The following is a 24,360-nucleotide window of genomic DNA, read 5'->3' as shown; positions in this document are numbered from 1 at the left end:
CTAAAAGCATCAGATTATGAAGCTATAAAAATTAATCCAACAAAAAGCAAACTGGCAGAAAGATCTAGTTAAGGACAACCACAAAGAAAGGATTCTGTGGAAAGACTGACCATCCTAATGCAGCCTTCTCCTCTTGTTTAAGAGCACAGACAATTTCAGTGGGGCTTAGGATTTGCCTAACACCTACAGTCTAACTCTGACTTCACAGTGTTAATGACACAGTTATGAGTAATTAGACTGGCATGGACCTTACACAGTTCATTTTCTTATTGTTTTCCTCTCTCCATCCCCTCCATATGGATCCCTGGGAGCTCCCCATGCCTGCACAGTGCTGAGTCCAAGTCATGGTGCCTCACGGATCCTGGGCTGGGAAATGCAGTCTCAGTAGTTCTTGATCTGTTCCTAGATACTGTCAACACACTGCAAATGTATCGCAAACACTCATTCACTCTCCTGAATATCAAAATAAAATAAACACTGTTGCTATGCATTTGTTCATTCCAGGCTTGAATCATTCCTGTCAGAGAGCTGCTCAAAGGACCTGGAGCTGCCTAGACTACTTCTCTGCTTGCTCAACATCCCTCCCTCATTGAAATACCTCTCCAGTAGATGAATAAATAAGGAGGTTCCTTCTCAAGCATTTCAAGTAGAACAGGAGGCAACAAGTGTAAGCCAAGAAAATGGAATTCCTTTAATACTGATGCCAGAAAAACTAAGATGAGAAAAAGGCAATAAGAACAGAAGAATTAAGTCAGACAAGGCAGTCCTGCCACACAAGGAGCACCTGCTCTTTAAAAACATTTCCAAAGATTTGGAGTAAGCACAAAAGGCACACAAGAAACAAAGAAACAGACTGAGAGTCTGAAATAACCTCGAGTCTGAAATAACCTTGAAAGCAGTACACCAAGCCACAGCATCATTTATAATGATTCAGACCATGAGCATGAAACACAAGTGTCTTGAAAGAAAAAAAAACACGAGAGATTAGTCTATCAACTGGTTGCGGTATTTTGACAGATAAAGACACTAAGTAAGAACAAAACTACATTAGTGTCACAACACATATATTACCTGGTTTAAATTTAATTCAAGGTCAAAACCAACTGATGAGTACAAAAGCACAAGACTAAAGAAATGACAAAGAAGTCCACACAGGAAAAAGTCCCTCGTCACATTGCTTCCAGGTTCTTCCCCTAAGCAAGCAGTTTAAACCCAAATGATGAATTGTGAAGTAAATTCTGAAGAGAATGAATCACATGAAGATGAGCCTATCACAGTTCCTAACATGATAGACTTTGTTTAAAATTGTGTGGCAGACGAAGGTGTCCAGAAACAACAGACAGGAGACTTTGGAAAACTGGAGAAAATCCTGAAGCAGTAAGTCACATATATATCTCTATTTTACATAGATATAGCTATAGATATTTTTCTTATTGGAGTTTAAACATTAGTCTCTCAAAGTTATCAATGCTAATGTAAGAACAAGTCCCCGTATGGAAGAATTCAATCTACTCATTATCAATATCTTACACGAAATATGCATCAGCTATTTCATTCAGACACACAGAATTACACAAAACTCTATTCCCAACACAAATAGCAAATTTATCTAGGAGATGCCTCATGGACAAAAACTCCACAAAAGGCCTAAACCAAATGGAAGCTCTACCACAAATATTTAATGCCTGGATCAGTTACCCCCAGATTTTGTACAGAAACATCACAGACTACCAATTCCTTCCTTCTCCCCGTAACAAGAAGAAGGAAAGGACTACTGCAGTTTACTCTGAAGAGAAAAATGAAAAGCACATGCTGTTCAGATTCCTTGGACCAGCCCACAAAAGCAAAGAGACTAATTATCAAATTACTGTGGCAGCAACAAACAGGAACGTACCCAATAGACTGTTACCATGCTTTACTTTCTCTGGCTTAACTCAACCAAAGCAGCCAAAGAATCAGAATTAAAGCAACCTTAGCAGCAGTCTGCCACTGCTGACGTGTCTCCATAACTGACCACAGATTTGCTCACATAGTAGTTTCACTGAGAACATCCCCTATGAGAAGCCACAGTTCTTTAGCTCAGACTATTTTATCCAGCACTGCTGCTAACCACCACTTATGTTCCTATTAAGGCATTTTATCAAGGACTTTTCACATGTGGGACAGTACAGTTGAAGGTCTCTATAGCACGAGCAAGAATAGCTAAGATGTCGCTACCACAATTTGTTAATAAGATTAGAGCTTGTTTTCAGTAAGACAGCAATCAGCTCATCAAGATCTATTATGCAAGCAGCTCAGGGAGCAGCGTCATTTCAAGTTGTTTTGAAGAAGCCTGTTCTGCAAGTGATAAACAGGATGCACCAGATCGTGCCGAGAGCGTGGAGTAATCCCTACTAGTTCTAGCTTTCCCTCAGACACATGAGAAGGTACAACCTCCTGTCCTGGCATCCCCAGTGACACCAGAAAGAAGGAATAGAAGTCCTTTGCTCTGTGGATTTGTGGAGGGAAAGATGTGAATTCTGATGCTTGTATGTATCACACTGCTACCCCTGAGCACCTCCAACATTTTCTGTGCTGGACAGGAACTCCAGATGGTGGTGGAACACCGGCACAGGTTGCCCAGTGAAGCTGTGGATGCCCCATTTCTTGAAGTGTTCAAGGTCAGGTTGGATAGGGCCCTGAGCAACATGACCTGATCATGGGCATTCATGCCCATGGATCAGGTTGGAACTAGGTGGGCATTAAGGTCCCTTCCGACCCAAACCATCCTGTGATTCTTTGATTCTGTGTTACCTCTATCACAGCATTGGGACTTTTAACTAAAGCACAGGTTATAACTTACCAATAAGGGTCTCTATTAAAGTATTTAGGGGTAAAGAAACTCCATCTCAACTTCTTTGTCTCAGGCCTTCATCTGGAATAGTTAGGGGCTAAATAAGCAAGCTAAGGAATAAGGAAAGTTGCCTGTAATTACAGATCTGCCTGGAGGTATCTCAGACCGAAACTCAGAGCAGAACAAACACAGGATCAATAAGCCCATGCAGATACAGTCAAATTAAAATTATTCAAAGCCATTTTTAGTTTAGACTATTAGCTGGGTGTCTGTCCCATCACACTAGCATTTGTGTTGGCCTCAGAAGACCAAAGCTGTGCTCCCTGTACATAGTTTCACGTTTGACTGTAAGGTCACTACAGATGAGCCCATTGTTCACTTTCCCCTCTTAGCAGGGTAAGCCACACAGGAAAGGGCTTCCATCCACACAGAAATCCAGCTGTGAGGAAGGGGTACCTGGCCAGAACAAAGTTTTAGTAGTACTGGGATCTTTAATGTGATTGTAAATTGATAAGGCTGATCTACAGGATGATTAGATGACAATCATTAATTAAAAGGTAGCATTCCCATCTCCACTGAATCCATAGTCACCTAAACACACAAGCAGCTTTATCTATCCCTTAGTCACAAGGACCTGGTCTGACAGTCAAATTCCCCTATCAATATGACACCAAGATCCCAAACCCCACAGCTCAGTAGCACTGGTTACAGATGGGAACCCCCACACACTTGTACCTCCGTACAGAAGCTGCCCTGGGCTTCCTCCAGCTGCCTTGAGGCTGAGCCTGTGCACAGGATTCCCAGGAAGCAAGCATGGACTCTCTGCCCTTTAGTGACTTGTCTGTCACAGCCCCAAGCACACACTGCCAGGATTTTGCCGAGACCAGAATGAGTCAATACCTCCCAGTTACTGAACACATCCTCAAAACATGCTACCGTTACACCAAATGAGACAGCTTGACTTTATTTCCATCACTGTTGTGACTTCAGGCAAGATGCTAACCTGTATACATCTGAGACGCCTAGGTTTGGGACAAAGGGGTGAGGGAACACCTGGCTTCCAAAGGAAAGGCTGCCAGTGTGTTTGAATCCACTATAAAAAGGCTGTGAACTTATTTCTTGTGTGCTCATTCATTAACTCAAAGACTTTTTACAAAAGCAGATTCACGCATACTGAATATTTGGCCTCCAACCTCTTTAATGTTGAACTTTGAGTAAATCAGGATGATAGAGCTCATCCTTATTTCTTCTTGTCGCCCATTCTACCAGTGCTTGGCAGTTACACTGCCATGAAAAGCCCTTGGTAAAAATTTATAACTAATTCTGTAACTAGTAACTGGAGTGCTGCCAGCAAGCGCAGGGCCAGTGACCCCACCCATGAGCCTTCTCAGGTACCACGAGCTTCACAACACCCAGAGGAGGAGCAGGAGGCACAGCTGGCTCAGCAATGGCATTTTCTCAGTGTTGCTTTGGAGCCAAGACACCACCACTGCTGCGTAAGCCAGTAGGTGTCTTAGTGGGAACCCAGTGAGCACGTCACAGTCACTGATCAAAAATAAACAGTGATTACAGGCAATTAATTAGAAGGCCAGGATGGCTGCTGTATCACTGCTGTATTGTACAGGCATGTCTTAGGTAAATCCTAGCAGAAAGGCTTAGTTACACATGTACACACAGGACACATCTCACCTGCGGTGAGTTCCGAGTGAACCAGTGGGAAGTGCCACTTGGTTGGAGTTCAGTGTTTTGGTCAAAGTTAGTGAGCATGTTTGAGGTTCCTGCTGTAGGATCTGTTCAGACCTGACCACAGAGGTGTTCTAGCACCAGTACAAACACTGGAACTCAACAAACTCGTTTGGCAAAAACATAAGTTGTTAACAAATATTTTAATTTTTACCAGAGAAGCCCTGCCATACTCAAGGTGTTAATCTTGTTCTCTTAAACACTTTGTCAGTCTCCTAAGATGATGATTCTTCTTTTTTTTTTTTTTTTAATCTCAAATTTTGTCTGGGGTCTTTTAAAGATTTCTTGTCTTGCTTTGAATACACAATGTCAAAGCAGACTAGAAAAAATGAGAACTCAGATGGAAACATGAAAACATGAGCTGTGATTAGAAGTAAAAATCAGTACATTCACACAAAAACAACAGATTTCAATTACTACAGCAGGGAAACATTCTAAAACTTGATGCAACTTCTAAGCTCATGCAAATACATATTAAATGAATGTCCAGTAAACACACCAGCAAGATGGTGTTTGCCAAGCAAAGCAGTTCAAATTTCAGTTCTATCCTCTAATGCTTTGTATGATATTTATAAATAAGCAGTTCTTACCTTTATATAGTTCCACAAATCCCTGACAGCCCCCAAGCCCCAGGAGCTGCCCAGACAGGTTACCAGTGAACCACGGAACAGGCAGTCGACAGTTTAGTCCCCCAGGTCCCACTTCCCCAGCTTGCTGCACTCAGCCCAATTACAGAATTAGTACAAGAAAAAAGAAAGGGTTTTTTTTAACAAGGTTTCATTTCAGGATCAAGGCACTCAAAACCCCATTTAAAGAGCATATAAAAGCCTCCTCACTGCTCGAAGTTCACCTTGCTTCCACACTCCGTACCTGCTCAGCACCTGGGCACAGCTGCCTACCCGGGCAGGAGCCAGCACTACCTGGGGCCTGGGAATCCCACTTCTGGCCATCCAAGAGCCGCACGTGCCACGCTTGTCTATGTCCGAGTGGGGAGGAGGGCGGCAGTCAGTCCATCCGTGCTCCTCCGAACACCGCTGGCCACTCGAGGAACGGCTCACCCGCGAGGTGCCGGCTGGGCGGCCGCGAGCATCCTCTCCTCCCTCCCTGCATCCACCCGCCTCGGCAGTCCCCCGAGAAGTGACAGTAAATCCACCCGATCCTTCAAGTGCCTGAGGCTGAGCCGCCCACGCCTAGGACAGGGGCTGAAGGAGACAGCCCATAGCCAGCACTCAGTGCCCGGAGTACACAGAAAATAGCGAGCACCTATTCCCGAGGCTGGGCTGAAGCTAAGGCTTGCTAAACATTAACATAAGCCTCAGCCATGTGAAAAAGTAACTCCCTATCACAGCCCTGGGAAGGAGGAGTCAAAACAGCCTATTTGCTCGTTAAAACTATACTTCCCTGCAGCGAAAGAACATCAAGAAAAGCATGAAACATCTGTCTGGGGACCTCAGGACAGCAGGAAAAAACTTCAAGTGCTTATTAAAAAGGCAAATTCAGCATTTCTTGCCATAGTTGAGCAGTGAGTAAACCCCAGCTGGATGTAAGACACTGGTGTTGAAAGAGCAAAGCTAACCTGTAACGCCCACAGAGGATATTTTGTAAGATCCACATTATTCTTCAAATTCTCATCAACAAGCAAAGCACAAGTGAGTGAAGGGTTAAAGCAATCCAATTCTTTTCAGCCATCCCTGACAGGTTTGTTCTGTCCTTGTTATTCTCTCCATCAAACCTCCTTTCACAGTGTTTCTGCAACTCTCCTTTCTTATAACATTTACTATTCATAATCCCAAAGTTAAGGGGACAAAAACTGATTTATTTAATTTTTCCTAACGAAGGTACACAAAGCTTATCCAGCACAAGTAATAATCCCTCTCTGTGCTTCCAATATTCCCAGTAAGGCTGGATCTACAGCTTAGCCTCCTCTGCCTCCAACAGCTTAAAGGGCAGCATCAGCCAGTTTAGAGACAATCCCTCATAAAAGGATGCAAAGAGCTCATTTCAGCTTTGTTCCTACTAATATGGCTATTTATCCAGTCACTGCTTTAATCCAGTCTCTTTAAACCCCCTTTGCTGCCAAGGGAATGCTGCCTCACTACCCAATATCAGACACCAGGACTGAGGAAGGGAAGTTGTTTGGTCTGGGACACTTACAACTCCCCACAGTATGTGAAAATACAGGAATTTCTACCAACCCTCCTCTCTTTTCCTCCTTACCCACAATTCCTGTGAAACTTTATTCCTCCCCTCAAAATTGAAAACTCAGGTTATCCATACAGCTCCCCCTCCATCAACTCCAAACCAAGATAAACTACAGAATGTCCCAGCTTGTGAAGTTCACAGTTATAACCAAAACACATCCACAGGCCACAGGTTTTACAACAGCACAGAATTATACACAGGTAGCATATTATCATAAAATGATTTGGAAGGGACCTTGAAGATCATCTCGTTCCACCCCCTGCCATGGGCAGGGACACCTTCCACCAGCCCAGGTTGCTCCAAGCCCCATTCAATCTGGTCTTGAACACTTCAAGGGATGAGGCAGCCACAGCTTCTCTGGGCAACCTGTGCCAGGGCCTTCCCACCCTCACAGCCAAGAATTTCTTCCTAGTATCCAATCAAAAAAGTTTATTCAGCAATGGAGATCTTAGAAACGGGCAGAAAGTGCATCTAAAGAATTCTGATGCTTTTATACAGATACACAGAACAGTTGCTGCAAAGCACATCAGACGGAAGCACTACCATCATGTGACCACGCACACTGCCCAGCATGTGAGACATGGGAGGGCAGAGCAAAGAGGGACAACAAAAGCATCTGTGAGAGGAGATGTGGCTGCTCAAAGCTCTGCTGTTTTTACAAACTTTGGAAAGCATAATTTCTCCCCAGGGACCACCCAGCCTTTCCAAACAGCTCCCCAGCAAATGCACCTTGTCCTGAAACAAGAGGTTAGGTCTCAGATCATTCCTTCTCCCATATACAAAATCACATCTAAGCTTCCAGCACTGCAAGTCAATGTACACCACAGCCCTCAACTACAATTTTTTTTGTCCCTCAGTGATGTTCCTTGTCATTACATTTCTTTTAATAACTTCAGCAGCCAGCTGCTCATCCTTTTTGATGGGTAAATTTGAAGACAGAGGCTCCCAGACACTCATACCAGCTAGCTTCATCCTCAGAAGTTTCTAGTGCAGTAGTAATAACTCAGCCAGGCTTCTTGCACAACTGAGGCAAATTTAAAGTATCCAAAATGAAGACAGAACTCTTTAAGAGTACATTCAGCTTTGATTACTCACGTAAAGCAGTACACAAGCATTATTGAAACTTTCAGATCTCTGTGGATAATAACAGCTGTGCTCCCATCTACAACCTCTAACGTCTTCACTCCTGTCTGGCCTTCAGTTATTCATGGTATTTGGGAGGAGCAATCAGTAAGTTTATCTCCTAGATTGTGCTTGTGAGAAAAGAGGTGGAAGAGTAGAACATGAGGCCAGCTGAGTCTGCTTTTTCAGACAGAGTGAATCAGTTTAAATATTCCAACTCTGGCTCCAGCATGTTTCATGCTCCAAGACAGTCTTCCTGGCATCATTAGAGATGAGACAAGCTCACTGGGATGAGACTATCTGGATCACAGGAGCTGAATCTTACTCAAATATGGAGACAAAGACATACTGATGCTCTCAGCAGCCAATTAGTTCAAATGAATCACGGGTACAGACCCAGCACTGTTACCGTCACCACTTCAGTGCACGAGTTGTTTCTGAAGGTATCTACACTTCCTGCCAAACTGACATGACTTGGCCTGACTTCTTCAGAAACAAAAGGAGGTGAAAAAAACATCCAACATGCTTTTGGACAATCAGGAATTTTAGCAGGCTGGAGACCTGCAGACTAGAGGAACCTTCATCCAGCCTACAGGGAATCCCCAGTCTGAACCCCAGCCAGGGAATCCCCTGTCTCTTCATGGTGCTTGACAGAGAGCCCAGCCTCCAGGTCAGCTTGAACACAATGCCTATTGCATCACAATGTTTTATGACAACATTACATTTTTTGAAGCATTCCCAAAGTAATTTTTTACCCTGAAAAATTAATGCAAGTGACACACTGCAGTGTGGAGTGGAAAAACCAAAATCCGTAACACATAACTCTTTTTTCCTCCAGCCAGTTTACTTTTAGGGTGTTTGAGATTAGGAAAGGCTAAAAGTAATTTATCCCCCCTCAATCCCACCACATAACAAGAAAATCCTCACATAGTGTTACCTATCCATCACGTGGACCCATCAAGATTAAGAGATTATTACAGTTTCTGGAGCCACTGAGGCGGTGAGATTATCCAAGTCCCAGCTTGTTCCCAGTCTGGCAGGGAGCAGAGCCCAGGCTGTAGCCTGGAGCACAGTGCTAAGCTGCCATCAGGTCTGGGTAAGGCAGCAGCTCCCAGCAGTCAGCCCTACAACAGGTTTGGCTCTGCTATGCCCTAAGGTGGGAGAGCAAACCAGCACCTCTAAGCAAAACAGCTGTCAAGAAACAGCCACAGCAACACTCAGACCCTAAAAAGTGCTTCCACTCATGACACTACTGCACGAGACAAGACCTAATTTGTCATCCTACTGGAAGAGATACAGACATGCCCATGGGAGCTGGAGTATCAATCCAGTGCAAGCAGAGGAATAAAGCATCACCTGCCCAATGGCCCAGCATCACCCCCTCGACCCTTCTTGCTCTATCCACATTTGGGTGGCTCAGCCCCAACAATGAACAGTCAGACCTTGCTTACTGTCAAACCCATCCTGTCTGCAGACACAGCTGTATGTCAGAGCACACGGTCTGCTTCACTGCATCCAAAAGTTGTAACAGAAGATCAGGACTTCAGGCAGCAGACAAACATCAACAAGTATTTCCTAAAATGAGATTAATAGCCATCTGCATATAAGCAATCTCTCAGTTAAGAATATGGAAAACAACATTGGACAAAGGGCATATCCGAGGGGACACAGTGCTGTAGCACAGTGGGATTGGTCAGTTGGCAAAAGACAGAGCCACTTCAGCACGTCACCATCAGAAGCAGCACTTGTAGGCAGAGATCTCCACCAGACAGCATGGTGGAGATCTCCACATGGGTCAGGGGTTGGGTACACAACTGCCTCCAGTCGCCTACCCTGTTTGACAATGTCATGTCTTGGGGGAATGAAGGAGGAAGGGAAAAAAAAAGGCATACACTCTTTAGACACAGATGTATATTCAGATAGGTGAACTGCAAAGATGCTTAAACCTAATTACTACTGTAAATGTAATTTAAATCACCCAAAACATTTCCACTGCTCAAGGAACAGCTGTAACAATGGGAGGAAGCACTAAGACACAGCAGCTATTCTTAACACTCAAAAACACTTATTCTGATGAATAATCAAGATTTACTTGTTAATTTAAATTTAATGTGCTTCAGCCTCCTGGGCATTTAAGGCTGTATAAAATTAGAAGTCTTAGCAGGTTTCAGAGGATGATCTCATTTACCTCCCTGTTCAAACATGTGTTTGACATCACAGGGTGCTGTGCCTTGCAAGAGTTGCATCTTTCCTGCTGAATGCTAAAGGCAGAAAGAAGTGACAGGCACCAGATTAATGACCAGCAAGCTGCTTGTTCACTTCCTTCAAACACAGGGAACTATTATCCCCGCAGGCAGCCAACAGTGCCACACATCACTGCTACGGTGATGGAAGAGAGGCAGGTGGGGAGGAAGGACCAGTGAGTTCCCTCTCAGCTGCAATGAGTAACCAGCACTTCGTGCCAGCAGAGCACACACTGGACTGGAGTACACGCTGCAGAGCTCACCCCAACACCACCTCCATGGAGCACTTTGCACCTCCCTAATTCCCATGGAAAAAGTTTTTGCAAAAACTCCAATTCCCACACTCACATCCCAGCTCATTTCACAAGCCTCATCTTGATTTTTGCAAGTTGGATTTTCTGCTTCTTTCTGGGAAATGGATTGGGCAACAGAGCTATGAATAGGAAGAGTGTCAGAAATGGACTATTTTACTCTGGTGCCCCAGTTCCCAGCCCAAAGATGTGATGGATTAAGTCATCATCTTGTTTATTTCCTGCACCATAATCACAGGAGCAGGATAGGCTCCATGGGCTGAACTCACCATGAGTCAGTCTGTTTTTGGGCATCCCATAGGAGTTACTGCCCAAAGAATGCCAAACATCCACTCCTGAGAGGGGAGATCACGCACATGGCATGGCCCCACAATCAGTGCAGGGCAAATGGTTCAGAGCTACCAAGCTTATGAGACAACACAACAATACCTACTGATAGCTTGGCTCAGATAAGCTGGAGTTTTAGCAGGGATGGTAAGACAATGGGAGAAGAAAAGTAGGAGTGACCTGATCATAGCTACAGAATTAAGCTATTTATTAAGATTAAGATTAAACACCTAAAGACCAGTCTAAGTATAAACGCAGTTTATAGAGGTTTTGTTTCCTTAACAGATTTTAGTATCTTATAGTTTTAAAAATCCCCCCATAAGTTTTTGTATTGAGTCAGACTACCTGAAGCTACTCCAGAGATTTGTCTGGAACCCCCTCTGTGTGGTTGAAACTTGTCTTGTTGAATGACTACAATAAAAGCTAAATCCACTAACCTAAATACTCAAAATTCAAGTTTTGGAAAAATATAATTACCAAATAGGTTCCCACACATTGTCCCTACACACATAGATACAGGGCATGTACTTGGGAATGAAATGCCACTGTGCTTATTTGTGGGTAGAAGTTCCATCACCCTCAGAGCAGGCAAGAGAAGGATACCCCTCTCTCCAAGAGAGTAGCATTTTTACAGATCCTGATTGCTCAATCAGCTATTTCCAAAATAAAAAGAAGATTTAATACAGTCAAGTAGCAGAAGCTCTCATTTAGCAGCCAGGCAATTGTAAGTGCCAATTATTCCACTTGTAAGCAACAGTTTTGTTTTACTCCAAAGTGCCATCACTTATCCTAACAGGCTTCTGTTCTACTTTGTCATCTCTACTGCAGTGAGAGGTCCACCACAAGGAATCCAAACTTCTGTGTGTGCAGACAGATTACAAGTGGCCTGTAATTTATATTTATGGGCATTCTCCTCATTTGCCCTTGAGAAGAGAGCGGGGACAGAAACAGAGCTGGGCTGCTGCTTTAAAGGCTCAGAAGCGCAAAAAAAGTCAGCTGTGACTATTTTTGCTATCCTGGCGCCCAGCTCTGAAGTCACCACACAGAGTTTTTTTTGTACTGGTTTCATCTACAAACAATGCAACAGCTGGAACAAAAGTGGTTGAGATGCTGAACCTGATTACACAATACAGCTCATGGCTCTCACAGACCTATTAGTAGTCAGGAGTCTGTTAATTCATTAGGAGAGGGCTTGTTTTTCCAAAATATTAATGACAAAGTTTAATTACATGAGTCTTCATGAAAACCAGGACTGGAAGATGTCAGGCACGATCTAGCTTGGGGGCCAATGAGGAGATGGAAGGGATTGCTACAGACTTTCCCGAAGAGCTCTGTAGTGCAGGATTTACAGGAAGAACATGAGGCAGGTGAGGTTAGTGGTGCAAGATCATCTCAAAGCTCAGTCAGAGATTAGAGTAGTGTCTATAAATCCCTACATGCTGTTTAGTCTTTAAAAAAAAATCCACTGCTCTAACTGGAGGGCTAAAGAGAAGGTCAAACACATGCAATCTTGGGTATCAATGCCAAGTGATGTTGCAAGACAGATTTTTATTCTTCAGCTCACACCTGATGTGCAAGGTCAGAGTAGTTCAGGGCTGGTGCAAAGGCCAAAAGAAGACATCACACAGATTATCCAATTAATAAGAACTGTTGAATCCAACAAGTGAAAGAACAGGAATTCAATTCAGACTTGAAGGTGAGCTGAAAACCACAAAGAATTCATCAAAGTAAACTAAGTCATACACACAAACAGATGAACTACAGCAGCTGTGTTTTACCTCACAGCTCTTACAACACAACTGACATTCAGGACTATATGTTTTAACCAGGCTGGTCTAAGCAGCCAAGCTTTTGTACAATGGCCATTTTCTGACATGGACATCATTGGCTGTGGCTGCTGACTCAACTCCTGCTCAGGTTTTGGCCCAAAAATGCTGATACAGCTCAGCCTGACCTACTCTGACAGCAGCACCACTGAACTAAAGCAAAAGCTGCAGATACACAGGAGGGGAGAAGGTGAGACCTGCTTTCCCTGTAGCTGTGCAAAATCAACTGTCAAGCAGTTTCTGATAAGACTGAAACTCTTCAGAATTAACTGAAACAACCCACAGGGATGGTAGAAACCAAACTTTCACAATGCAACCTGTAAGTACATCACCTTACCCAAAAAGCTTTCAAGCTGAACCATCAGCATCTGCACTGTTGAGGCTCCCAGGCTTTCCACTGTGATGCTTGCACCATGATGGAGGAGGAAGGATGAGCTTTCTCACCATCAGCTGGGAAACTGGCTTTCTCATAAGCACAGGAGTTAGGGAGTTTGTGAATTAACCAATTAATTAGAAAATTAACAAGTTCCACCATCCCACTGAGAAGGGACTGAGCCCTTGTTTGAATTTTTTACCTGGTGAGCCCACGTAATAAAGTTGGCTTCACAGTATACATCCTCCTGGAACTGTGAGAGATCCAAATGAACCAGACACCTGACTCAATACTACTGTCAGAAAAAGTACTCATATGGGGTTAAATGATATTCATAGATCCCCAGCCAGCAACTAAGAGGCAGCTTCTTGACCTTTACAAAGACTAGATTTTTTTGCCATCTGCTTTGCTAGCTATGAGGTGATGCTAATCCATTACAGAACTGCACAGACCACACAAGCAGAATTCACAGGAACGCCTTAAAGAACCAATTCCTTGGTCCTACTTATTGATTTGCTCCCCTGGTTCTTTTTTTCTTCCAGCTAACACATTATTACAGCTGGAAAAAGCCTTGCAAAAAGCCACTCTCCAAAAAGCTTTTTCCACCACAAGGGCTGGTATTTTGGAAAGCCTTGAGTTCTCCCAATGGACCTGGCAGCTCTGCGCTTGTTCCAAACTCTTCCTGGCCTGCAAACATCCGGAAGCCTCACGCCTGTTTCACGCTGGCCAAGGCAGTGTAGGAAGCACAGAGTGAATGAACTCAAACTCTTGGAGGAGGGATATCGTTAGAAGGGCTGCTCCCAGGAGGTGTCCTTCCTCTCCCGTTAGTCAAAGGAAATACTGCAGCTAAATACAGCTGTTACCTTTGTCTGCTTTTACTCTTCTTATGCACGAGCTGGAGGGAGGCCAGGATTCTGAAATATTTGACCAAAACAAGGGTATCAGGGATCAGCTGCAGGGATATATATATTGCAGCCCCATATCCCCCTTCCGCTGTGAGCCACGCAGGGATTTCCTTCCACTGTGCCAGCCCTGCTGTTTTCAAACGGCGACATTGTCCAAGCTTTACCTTGGCCGAGAAAAACAACTTTCATCAGCAAAGCTGTATTTACTTGTTGCCTAAAGAGGATATCCTTCCAGTTCCATTATATATTGCTCACCTGCTATGGACTTTGCAAGAATTCCAGGCTCCTGTTCACTCAAGGGCTTACACACACACTCAAGGCAAGAGATTCCGCTTTTATTTTGTGTGTTGGAAAATCAGCAATGAGACTCTTCAAAAAGATGAGTACAGAGACAAGGGAGTGAAGAGCACTCAGGATTTGTGCCATTCCACTGTTTCTTAGTTACACCGATACATCTCCCACGCTTCCCTAGGTGACCCAGGCAGGAATAACTGAGAAATATAAAATTTGGTCAGCAGCCTCCTGTCACAGCTTCATCCATGCACAGGCTGCCCAGTATGTTACTGTTGAACCACCAGTGTATAATGGTTGAGCAGGCTTGGACCCCCTTGGCAGTGCCTTCCCTGTAGTGTATGTTGTACTACACATAAAAGTAACGTGTTAGTACCTACTTCCACTTCTAGTGGAGTCCATCATCTCAGAAGGAACCTTCTCTAAAAGAACAAAACAGGGCAAAGGGATAAGTACATCAGTGCCACAAAACCAACAGCAATTCACACAGCAGAAGCTGTCTTGGGTCTCAGCCAGTCTGTTTGCTGAAACACTGAGGTCTCAACTACATGTTGCATTCAGTCACTTCCTATGCTCAGGCTCCATGATATGATGGGAGTGTGTATGTTCCCAAGGACGTCTCACACACCATAAGCCACAACATTCAATTCAAGTAGCCAGAGACACTGCAGGTTAACACAGATAGACAAAATTCCATAATTTAAAAAAACTAAACAACCCTTGAACAACTAGTGAATTAATAATTGGCTTGCCAGACATTACGCAGGAAGATTCGAGGGTCCTGAAACTTCTCCCTCTAAAAATTTAAAAGAATATGAAAAAAATACCAGAATTACCAGAATATTGTTTATTTTAAAAGGTCTCCAGTGGGGGTTGCCCTATTATTTTTTTGTAGGACAACAGCAAACTTCTTTTCATACACAGCTAGCGCAGAGGATTTAGTGGGAAAGATTCTCATTTTTACAAGAGACACACATTTTAATAGCTTACCAACCCAGGCACTAGCAGCCCTGGGGCTGATGGAATAAGCTATGCAGATGGAAACAATTATTTAGGAGGGGAAGGACTCCTGCATGCATGGAGAAACATCTCACTAAAACTGAAGCCTCCCACCAACACATTCCAGACTCTTGGAGTAATCTACTTTAGGGAATATGCTTTAAACTACATCAGCTTTTGTATTTCTTTCTCCAATCTTAATTGCAATCCCAAAACATACTCCCCTGCAAACTCACCCAGCACTCTTACCAAACAGCAACAAATACCAGAAAATATTATGAACATCTGAACTCAAAACAGTTTAGAGACCCAACTTTTCAAGCAACAAGTTCTGACTTGAGACAAGCTTCTCACTACGCAACACACCTGGAAGAACTTACCCACAGATTAGCAATGTTGTGGTGGATGACTTACTCCTAAAATCCATAGCATAAAATCATGAATAAATCATACACACCATATTTGATATGTAGTAAATCAAATTAAAATGTCTTATGTAATTCAAACTCATGTGTCTTAGAAAGGAGCAGAATTTCAGAAAGCACTATTTGATTAGAAATATCTAATTAAGGATAGCCCTTTCAAGCCAGCTACATAAAGAATGTTTCATATAGTATGCTGCAGGAGAAAAATAACTCCAGCAGGTTTCAATTAAGCCTCATTGCCATATGGATTTTGCATCTGCAGCAGGAAGGCTCAAACACCATGTCACAACTAAGATATTTTTATGTCTCCAACTGAAAGCACTTAAACTGCTTGGAATAGAAGCATGTGGGTCATAACATCCCCAATAAAGCAAAGCTTTTGCTGAGCCTAAAAGACACATGAAGCTAGAATATACCATATTCTTGGTCATGCATTGTAGTTACTAACTTTCAAAGGATATAAAAAGCTAAATGTGTAGAGCATGTATACTTCAGTGCCCTCCTTACCCAGAAAAACAGAAGACCCCAGTGCAAGTCACACATTGATTTTTAAGGAGACACTAAAGGAGTGGGGCGTCTTTTTCTCCCTGCAGACCCAGAAGGGCACTGCTCCCTGAGCAGTTTACATGTGCCATCACAAGCACATTTGAAGGGCTCCTCAGGTTACCACCTTAGCCAACCTCCTGCTTTAAAGCAAGATCAAACACCAACTAGGCCAGGATTCTGAGGGCTTTGACCAGTTGGGTCTTATGAAGGGCTGAGGTGCCACCACCTCTGCGGGTCCCCATTTTAACACCCCCCTGTACTCCCATGGAGTGGTATTTTCCTCAAGGCAAGCTGGATACTCACCCATTTCAATATATAAAGCTTTGACAAGTAACAACCCTCTATCCAACTAATGAAAGATGCTATGAACTGGAAAACAACAGTTATGGGTTTTTCCCTTCACTATTAAAAACATTCTCCAAAAATACGTCTTGATTAACCCAAGAGCTCCACTGCTGCTGCTGTGCCCTCTTGGGGAACAAGGGACCTTGAGCCAAACCATCAGTGTTATTTTTCTTCACACAGTTTGGACCCAAGAACCCCAATTCCTCTTTAATGAAAACAGATGTCAGCCAAGTTAAATCATCTCATGACTCCTCCGGTAGAAGGATGTAAACAGCCACAGCTCACCCAGCTGTTACTCAGAGAGGCCCTGCTGACAAGTCAGGGATCCCAGCATGCTTCAAGACCTTCAAAATACTTTGACATACTGATCTGTATTTATCACTTAAATCCATCAAAACACATTAGGTCACTTGAGTTTGCACTAGATTAGAGTTTGGGTCTTCTATCAACTTCCTTCAGGATTTTGAGCTCAGAGGAGAAAAAAAACTATTATCTACGTTTTTATACATACAATGCTTCCCAACAGAGTCTTAATGTTTAACAAACCCCACCCCTGCACCATGCCTGCAAAGTAAATGCTTTACAAATAAGGAGGAGGGGGGAAAATGAGAGATTTAGTGATGTGCAAAAGGTCATAAGACACGTATGTGTACCATATGCCTACCATGTTCACCACACAGAAATGCAGGCTTCCACCTCCCAGGAGGCTTAACCTCAGCCAAAAGGAACTACCAAACTACAGCTCTCACTAATGCTGTGCTCCAAAGTGTTCGATTCAGGTTTTTGTATCCAACTTTTTCAGCTAAGAAAACTACCTACTTGCTACAGTATGGAAGGACCCTGGGGCAGAAGCTGTGGGATGTGTATGAGAAATGATGCTTTGCATCAGGTGAACAAGAGACCTTCAGGTGAATTAAATCCAAAACTATTTGCAATCATTGTAAACAACCACACTGGCAGGAGCTCTACTACAACATCTGAGGCTGTAAGCTCTCCTGCTGATGCCCAGGAAACAGCTTTTGCACGCACAGCAAAGGGAAATTAAATCACAAACTCACTGATGTTATTCAAACACTTGCAGACTACAAAGGCAGCTGGGAGGTCATGCTACATTCATGCTGTGACTCCAAATGCTCAGTAAAGATAGGCACAGGGAAAGGCACTACAGCCAGATTCAGGGAAAGGAAATTTTTTAACAAAGGTGGATCACAACCCAGTCTCCAGGGTTCAAACAGAGACCCCTTAACTGTAGGTCTGCATCCATTCTCCAGGCCAGGTTCACACATCACCAACCTCTTGTAAGAAGCACAGACCCTCAGCAGAGATAAAATGTCCTTTCCATACAACTTCTAGCCAAATCCTCAAACAAAATTTTATTCTTAACAGCCAAATATTTATTTGTGCATTATTTCTCCTAGCTCAGAGACAGGAAAACCAGATATAAATCACTAGTGCCATCAGCATAGCTGTGGTACTGGGCAGCTCACAGGAACCAGGAGCCCTCAAAGTAAGTTCCTCAAGCAGGTTTTGCAAGCTGGCACCAATTTCCCTGCTATTACAGTGACACTACCAGTGACAGCCAGCCCAGCCAAGCTAAAGCTATTCTGAGTGCATTTACACTGACTAAAAACTACACAGAGCATATACTCTGCTACCCCATGGCTTTAGAACATCACCATGTAATTCAAGAAGCAATATTCTCCTAGACCTTTGGGTTATTTATTTACTCACCTTAGATCATCTACTTCTTCGCAGTGATGATCCCACTATAACGTTTTTAATTTAAATTACGGCAACTGCCTCGAGATAACAAGGTGTCATTTTGAACTGAGATTGTAACAGAGTGTCCAACATACTCAAATAGCCTAAACAAAATCCAATAGAGACAAGAGATATCCCCAGAGATTTAGCTGCAAGATTGGAGGCATCCCCAGTGATGCAGCTGCAAGATTTCCTGTCAACACTTTTTTTTAAGTGCACATAGACTAGGGAGAAAACGAAAAGAGAAAAACCTTGAGACTACCAGAAAACGTTCTCCTCACTGGCTCAATGAGGACAGCCTTGAGGTGTCAGAAAGGGGACTAGAGCTGAGACAATAACCCCATTCCCCAGCAGGGCAGAAGCCAAATTCTGCAGGAAAAGCGACAACTCCAGCACCTAAAGCATTGGAAATCCCGCAGCTCGGGGGCACGGCCGGAGCCCCCCCCCAACATCCGCCATGCACCAGCCTACCTGGAGGGGTCAGCGCTGCGGACAAGGGCGGCCGGAGAACTAGAGGAGAAGAGAGCAAGGGGCTCTCCCCACCCCAGTACCGCCGCCCCGGAGCCGCCCAGGGATGGGCGCGGAGCTCAGGAAGGCGAGACCAAGCGAGGAGACCCTTCCCTTCCCTCCGCCCCGGCCACTGGGAGGGCTCCGGGAGGGCGGGACCGGGGCGGACCCCACCCGGGACCGCTGCCCGACCTCGCCCCGCGGCACCTCCGCAACCAGCGGCATCTGCGCCCGGTCCCGCAGCATCCGCAGGGAACACCTCCATGGAGCACCCACCTCGGCCCGCTCGGCGTTGGCAGAAGCGGCAGTAAATGGGGAAACCCCACGGGAGAAGATCTTCTAACCCCCTCCGGGAAGAGTGGGATGTCCTTGGCAAAAGGCTTTTCTGTGTGCGTGTATTTTTTGTTTGTTGGTTGGTTGGTTTGGTTTGTTTGTTTTGTTTTGTTTTTTTTTTTGGGGGGGGGGGTTGGGGTTTTTTGGGTTTTGTGTTTGGTTTTTTTTCCAAATAAAGTAGCTGCGAAAATAAAGATGTGGGCAAACAGTTTTTATTAAAGAGCATACAGCTTTGGGCAAACATTTGGACACGTTCAGGGGATGGGGAGGGAAAGGCAAATACGGACAGGACAGGTTTCATGGTTACTAGGGGTCAGTGTTACACAGCGTTCCCATGCAAGGCTCTGCAGGCACATGGCCTGCACACAGGGAGCAGAGACAAATGTTTTTCACAATTGGCTCTGTGCTCTTTGGGATGTGACTTCCTAATTCAGGTCCTTTTTAAATAAAAAAAAAAAAAAAGAGTGTGTTGAATGTGTGCATTGATGCCAGGAGCACATAGCTGTTCTGATCACAGCCCAACACCTGGATAAACCTTTAGGCCACAAAATGATGGCTCATCACAGTCCTACCCCCGTTCTTGTGGCTCCAACAACTGGTGAAATCAAGCTGCTGGTGAGTGCCTCTTTAGGCTGTAATCTAACCTTCCATCAGCCCGCCAGCTGTGCCAAAAAGCAGAGCCTGCACGGAAATGAGGGACATGCATGCTCGGGATCTGCTGAGGGCTTAATTATTTCTTATTAATTGGAGGTAGGCTTGCTTAATTTATTAGACCTGAGTCTTGAAAAGTTGTTTCCTACTTTGCAAACTGACAAGTCGAAGATCAGAAGAGTGCTAATTGGACTATAAGTATAATAATCCTTGGGCTGTACTGCATTTAAGTCCAAGTAAGAACCACTACAGAGAAAGATTGCCTTGATCTTTTTTGTTTGAAACCAAAGATTAGTAGTGTGAGCAGAGAGTATCACTGGTGCAGTTCTTGGTCCTTAAAAAAAGGGACTCATTCCTTTGAAGTGGAAGGGGAGCAGAATACACATCCAGGTGGTGGACAAGAACCTGGCTGCTGTCATTTATTTCATATTTAGCCTGTTAGTACTCTGAAAGCAGTTGTTGTGACCTCAGTGAGTGCTGACGTAGTCTTGAGTGAATTTCCTTCTCAGAGAATTCCCCTCCCTCTGTCATGCTGCAGTCGCTCTCACTGATGTCAAGCAGGATGGATGCTAAAAGCCATGGGACCATCTGCTTTATTTTCACCCTCTGGTGGTTCTCTGAGCTTTGCTCAGCTCCAGTTTCCTCCCCAAGACTGAAGCCAACAGTCCTCTGCTCTCCAGCCTCATGGAGTCCAGGATTTTCACAGCTTTTTCACACAGCAAAGCAAACAGCTGAGCCATGTAGGTAATCAGATAGGACGGCAGCAGTAGAATCCTCAGGACATTAAAAATCTGGAGCAACAGGCAGACAAAGTTCCAGGTGAGAGAAGAAAACATGGTGCACAACAGCTGATGAAGAAAAGGAAGAACTGAATTATCATGGCAATGATGTTTTCAGAAGAGATTCTATTTTCAGTGGAATAGACATAATTTTGAAATCACAAGTGCTTGTTCCCTTCCCTCATCCACCCTGCACAACCTGTAAGCCTTTCAGCATGGTATTATGTCCCACAAGAGACCAGTTCAAGCTGCTGTTCAAGTCAATGCTTGTACATGTGAAGAGCTCTAGGAGAATCAAATGGTACCTTAGACAAGTCCAAGCTCATTCTTAGCATTGTTAGCCTTTGAAAAATTAATTAAAAGGAAATTAAAAAAATTGTTACTACACTGACTTGGTACGGCCTTGGTGGTGTTAATAATGTTAAAAATGCTTTCACTTAGGGTATTGTTGATTCCATGCTAAAGCTCAGCATCAGGGTGTGTTAGTCAAACAACTGCAGCAGTTTAAGGTGATTCCAGTCCTTAGCTGATCTAACCTAAGCAAGGTTACCACTCCAGCAAAACTAGTGGAAGGAAACGAGTGAGTAACTCAGTTGCTGCAATTCAAAAATCGCAGCAATGTAACTGAACAGACAGGACTGTGTATAGTGAGCGTGGAGGCACAGAGCAGCTTTCCCTTGTGAGCCCCTTCTACAAAGGAACAGACAGTCAGGGCACAGGGAAAGAGAAGACACACAAGACATCAAGCTCCTCCACTGTGTCAAATATATCTTTTGGGATTTGTGTAAAGCCTAAGAAGATTTGGACTGTTGTGTTTGCAAAGAGATTTCTCACTTCAGCTCTTATTGAGCAAGTGAAATACATCCTATTTTTAGTCACATACTCCACTGTGAGAAATCTGAAGCAGCTTTTAAAAATACATAATATCAGCCATAAATACCACAAGAATTTCTACGCACATTTGAGCTAAACTTCTTATCTTAGACGAATAAGTAGCATTTTTTGCTGTTTTAAATGCAATTCTCAAGGACTTTTAAACTATGCATACATACCTTGAAATAGATATACACACACATATTCATGATAGTAATTCTGCACAGTTTTGTGTTACCTTTACCTTGTCTACATCAGGAGCCACTCCAAGTGGGGAAGACAGAATATAGAACCTCCTGTTAGTCATTAAGCAGACATAAACCAATCTTGCAGCTTTTTCTTACCCAAGAGATCGAGGAGTCAGGCAGAGGTGAAAAAAAGTCAGAGCTGAGGCACAAAAGCAGTAGATATGCAAAGAGACAAACTGGTCACACTACTCACCATCACGATGTCACAGAAATTGCTCTTTTCAACATGGGAATATCTTATCTTCTGGCTCCGGGACCAGCTGTTTGAGGTCACAGCAAGAAGACTTCGCTTTTGGCTTTTTGGATTTGAGCTCAGATAAGCAGGCTTGGGCCTCAGCCTCCCCACAGAGTCACTGGGTTGGGACTCCTCTTGTGTCTCTGTACTGGAAGCACCACTCTGGTTGTCCTCCTCTGTTAGCTCATCTTCAAATACAGAGTCAGAATCAGGCTCATCAAAAGATTCTTTCTTTATCTTTTCTGTGCTGGGCATCTGTGCTAGAAATAGGTTTAAAAAGAACATGCAAAACAGTTTTATGTGACTTTTTCTCCCTGGCTGCAAGCCTTGCATGTTCCACCTATGAGCTAGGCAAGGTTCCTCTGAACATTTTTCAGCTGAAATAAAGGATTTCCAAACCCAACTAGACAATAAAAGATTTATACAAGTGTTTGATTTCAACTAATTAGCTCTTAATCAGCAACTATATTAAAGGAAGAGCTGAAACATCCGTAACTTTTTACTTGTGCCTGCTGTAATCTAGCATAAAATAAGTGGATATGACTGAATTAGGAAGTTACTTAAAAGGGCACTGTTATCTTTCTCTCTTATGAGTAACTAGGAAATGCTTTAATGTTGTAATTCTGTAAATATGTTGGTGTGTAAAAAGTTAGTAATGTGTCTAGCCTTACTGATTAAAATGCAATTTAGAGCATTTGTGGAAATTGTTGGAGGCCTGGTGCTAACAACAGTCGCTACAGGGCCAGAAATTGTGGAAGTAAATGTAGCAAGAATAACCCAAAAATCTCATTCAAAGCATCAATAGATTCCGGAGTTACTCTGTCCAGGTACAAACCTGAGCATTCAACTGAAGTGTGTGCAGAGCTACCCTTTGCCTATGCAAAATAGATTTTTTTTTTATCACTGATATTGAACTTACAAATCATTCCTTATCCAGGATTACTTATGATCCAGCATTAGAGTAAAGTAGCAAGGCTTTATCCTCATGAGTACATCAACAAGCTTATTATTAGTCTAAAGCAAAAGCCTGTTATCATTTACTGACATGTTAGAAGTAAGAATCAGTGATAGACTGGGGAAAAAAAGAGCAAAAAAAAAACACAAATAAATGAAAATGCATGACTTACTCCCTTCAAAATTTTCTATCAGCCTCAGCATTGACAAAAGGACTCTTTACCAGCTCCCCCAGTAACACCCTGCACACCTCCCAAAAATAGAGGTGCCAGAGAACTATAATGTCAGAATTTAAAGCGCATAAAACTAGAGGGTTAGCTTTGCTTTCTGGGAGATTTTTAAATAGAAATCTACAGAAAGTACTTGTCTTTTGCCCTTCTTAAATCAAATTACCTCTGAGAAAAAGGGAGAGACTGAGGAATAGAATGGTAAGGCAGCAGCTGGTCTTCCTATAAGCATTGTTAACAGAAAAGCATAATAATTTGTGTTTCCTTTTCCATATACTACCACCAGTACTAAGAAACCTTTCAGTTTCTTTCTGTGACAAGTGTCATTAACCTAAAAATAGCTAGCAGAGTGTTTTAAAGGTGAAGCTAATAGATAAATGCTTTATGCAGAAGCATTTTATGTGATCAACAGCCGAACTTACCTTCATTAAGTAGAAGCTGTAGCCAGATGATCATGATGATCAACAGCATTACAAATGGCAAACAGAACCAGAAGAAAAGCAGAGGAAAGGTCAGCTCATTCACCAGAGGAACCAGGGGATACCTCATAGCTTGCTTCGGGTTACGCTAAATTCAGAGCAGCTCATCTGCTCCAGTTTCTAACCACCTTTTAATAACTCATTGCAGCTCTATTAACGACAAGAAAATGAGTGATATATCAGCATGGTTAGCAAAGGCAACAGTCCTGTGCTAGGGAGGGAGCAGTGGGGATTAAATACAGCATAAGAAGAACTGAGAAAACATCTGATTTGATTGGCCTTCCTTCAGCTGCTATTTAAAGGAAGCTTTCAAGGCTTATGTTAAAACAGCAGTTAAAGATCTGGTCATCTTTGTGGATATAGGGGAGATAACCAAGCACTTTAGCCAGACTCAGTAGCCAAGGTTGCTTTTGAGAATGCAATAAAACAGAGCCAACCCTCCACAGATGGGTAGAGGATGAAGAGGTAAAAATTACTTCGCCCAGGCTTCTGTTTGACATAGAGCACAAATATGTCCCGTATTAATATAACTCTATTTTTAGCCTACTCTGTATGCCTCCACCTATTAGTTAATCCTTTAGGAAAATAAACCTTTGTATTTTAATTGCCTATCTCCCTTACATCCAAAAAAGGCAACTAGTGTGTTTCATAGGACATATGTCTACAAATGTATTGCTTAAGAGTAAAGGAGTTCAGTAGGGATCAAAGCAGGAACCAGATAAGTGACTTGATAACTTGATATTCATCACACTGTGTTTCTCCTTCAATAAAATAAAACCATTATCTATTGCTTACCTCACAGAGAGTTGTTTGGCTAAATTA

At 43.3% G+C, this 24,360-nt stretch overlaps 2 protein-coding genes across 7 annotated transcripts in view; both read right to left on the bottom strand.

The window, feature by feature from the left end:
* Positions 1 to 18,799, bottom strand: part of ARHGAP40 (Rho GTPase activating protein 40) — a 36,888-nt gene extending 18,089 nt beyond the window's left edge. Inside the window, exon 1 of one of the 2 annotated variants that reach the window (XM_027646342.1) lies at positions 18,724 to 18,799. Coding sequence is in view for 1 of the 2 variants with exons in the window: in XM_027646340.1 (XP_027502141.1) it covers positions 5,447 to 5,526 (80 nt within the window). In the remaining variant the exon portion in view is untranslated. Of the gene's footprint in view, positions 1 to 5,446; positions 5,829 to 18,723 lie in introns of those variants that run through there. The other variant, XM_027646340.1, reaches the window with a different exon arrangement.
* A 489-nt stretch (positions 18,800 to 19,288) lies between these two features.
* On the bottom strand, positions 19,289 to 23,803 carry ADIG (adipogenin). Of its 5 annotated transcripts, none has more exons than XM_027646163.1 (4): positions 23,482 to 23,803; positions 21,837 to 22,138; positions 21,111 to 21,212; positions 20,455 to 20,534 (listed from the first exon to the last, which is right to left on the bottom strand). In XM_027646163.1, the coding sequence occupies exons 1-3, from the start codon at positions 23,606 to 23,608 to the stop codon at positions 21,126 to 21,128; spliced, it is 516 nt and encodes a 171-aa protein (XP_027501964.1). In that variant the 5' UTR covers positions 23,609 to 23,803; the 3' UTR covers positions 20,455 to 20,534; positions 21,111 to 21,125. The 5 variants fall into 5 exon arrangements, with proteins under 5 accessions (XP_027501961.1, XP_027501960.1, XP_027501962.1 ...); XM_027646162.1 differs by having other exon boundaries at positions 20,508 to 20,591; positions 23,482 to 23,796; XM_027646160.1 differs by lacking the exon at positions 21,111 to 21,212 and having other exon boundaries at positions 19,289 to 20,534; positions 23,482 to 23,765.
* Between the last annotated feature and the right edge of the window lie 557 nt (positions 23,804 to 24,360).

Source organism: Corapipo altera, unplaced genomic scaffold (assembly GCF_003945725.1).
Source record: "Corapipo altera isolate COAL_440 unplaced genomic scaffold, ASM394572v1 64, whole genome shotgun sequence".
Lineage (NCBI taxonomy): Eukaryota > Metazoa > Chordata > Aves > Passeriformes > Pipridae > Corapipo > Corapipo altera.
This window is presented reverse-complemented; position numbering and strand designations above follow the sequence as displayed.

Excerpts from the sequence above, each read along its gene's own strand:
- ADIG (XM_027646159.1), bottom strand. The coding sequence starts at position 23,608 with ATGAGGTATCCCCTGGTTCCTCTGGTGAATGAGCTGACCTTTCCTCTG. Across the intron at positions 22,139-23,481 it reads ACAGCTTCTACTTAATGAAG|CACAGATGCCCAGCACAGAA; the intron begins GTAAGTTCGGCT and ends ACCTATTTCTAG. Across the intron at positions 20,592-21,836 it reads ATTTCTGTGACATCGTGATG|CTGTTGTGCACCATGTTTTC; the intron begins GTGAGTAGTGTG and ends TTTCTTCATCAG.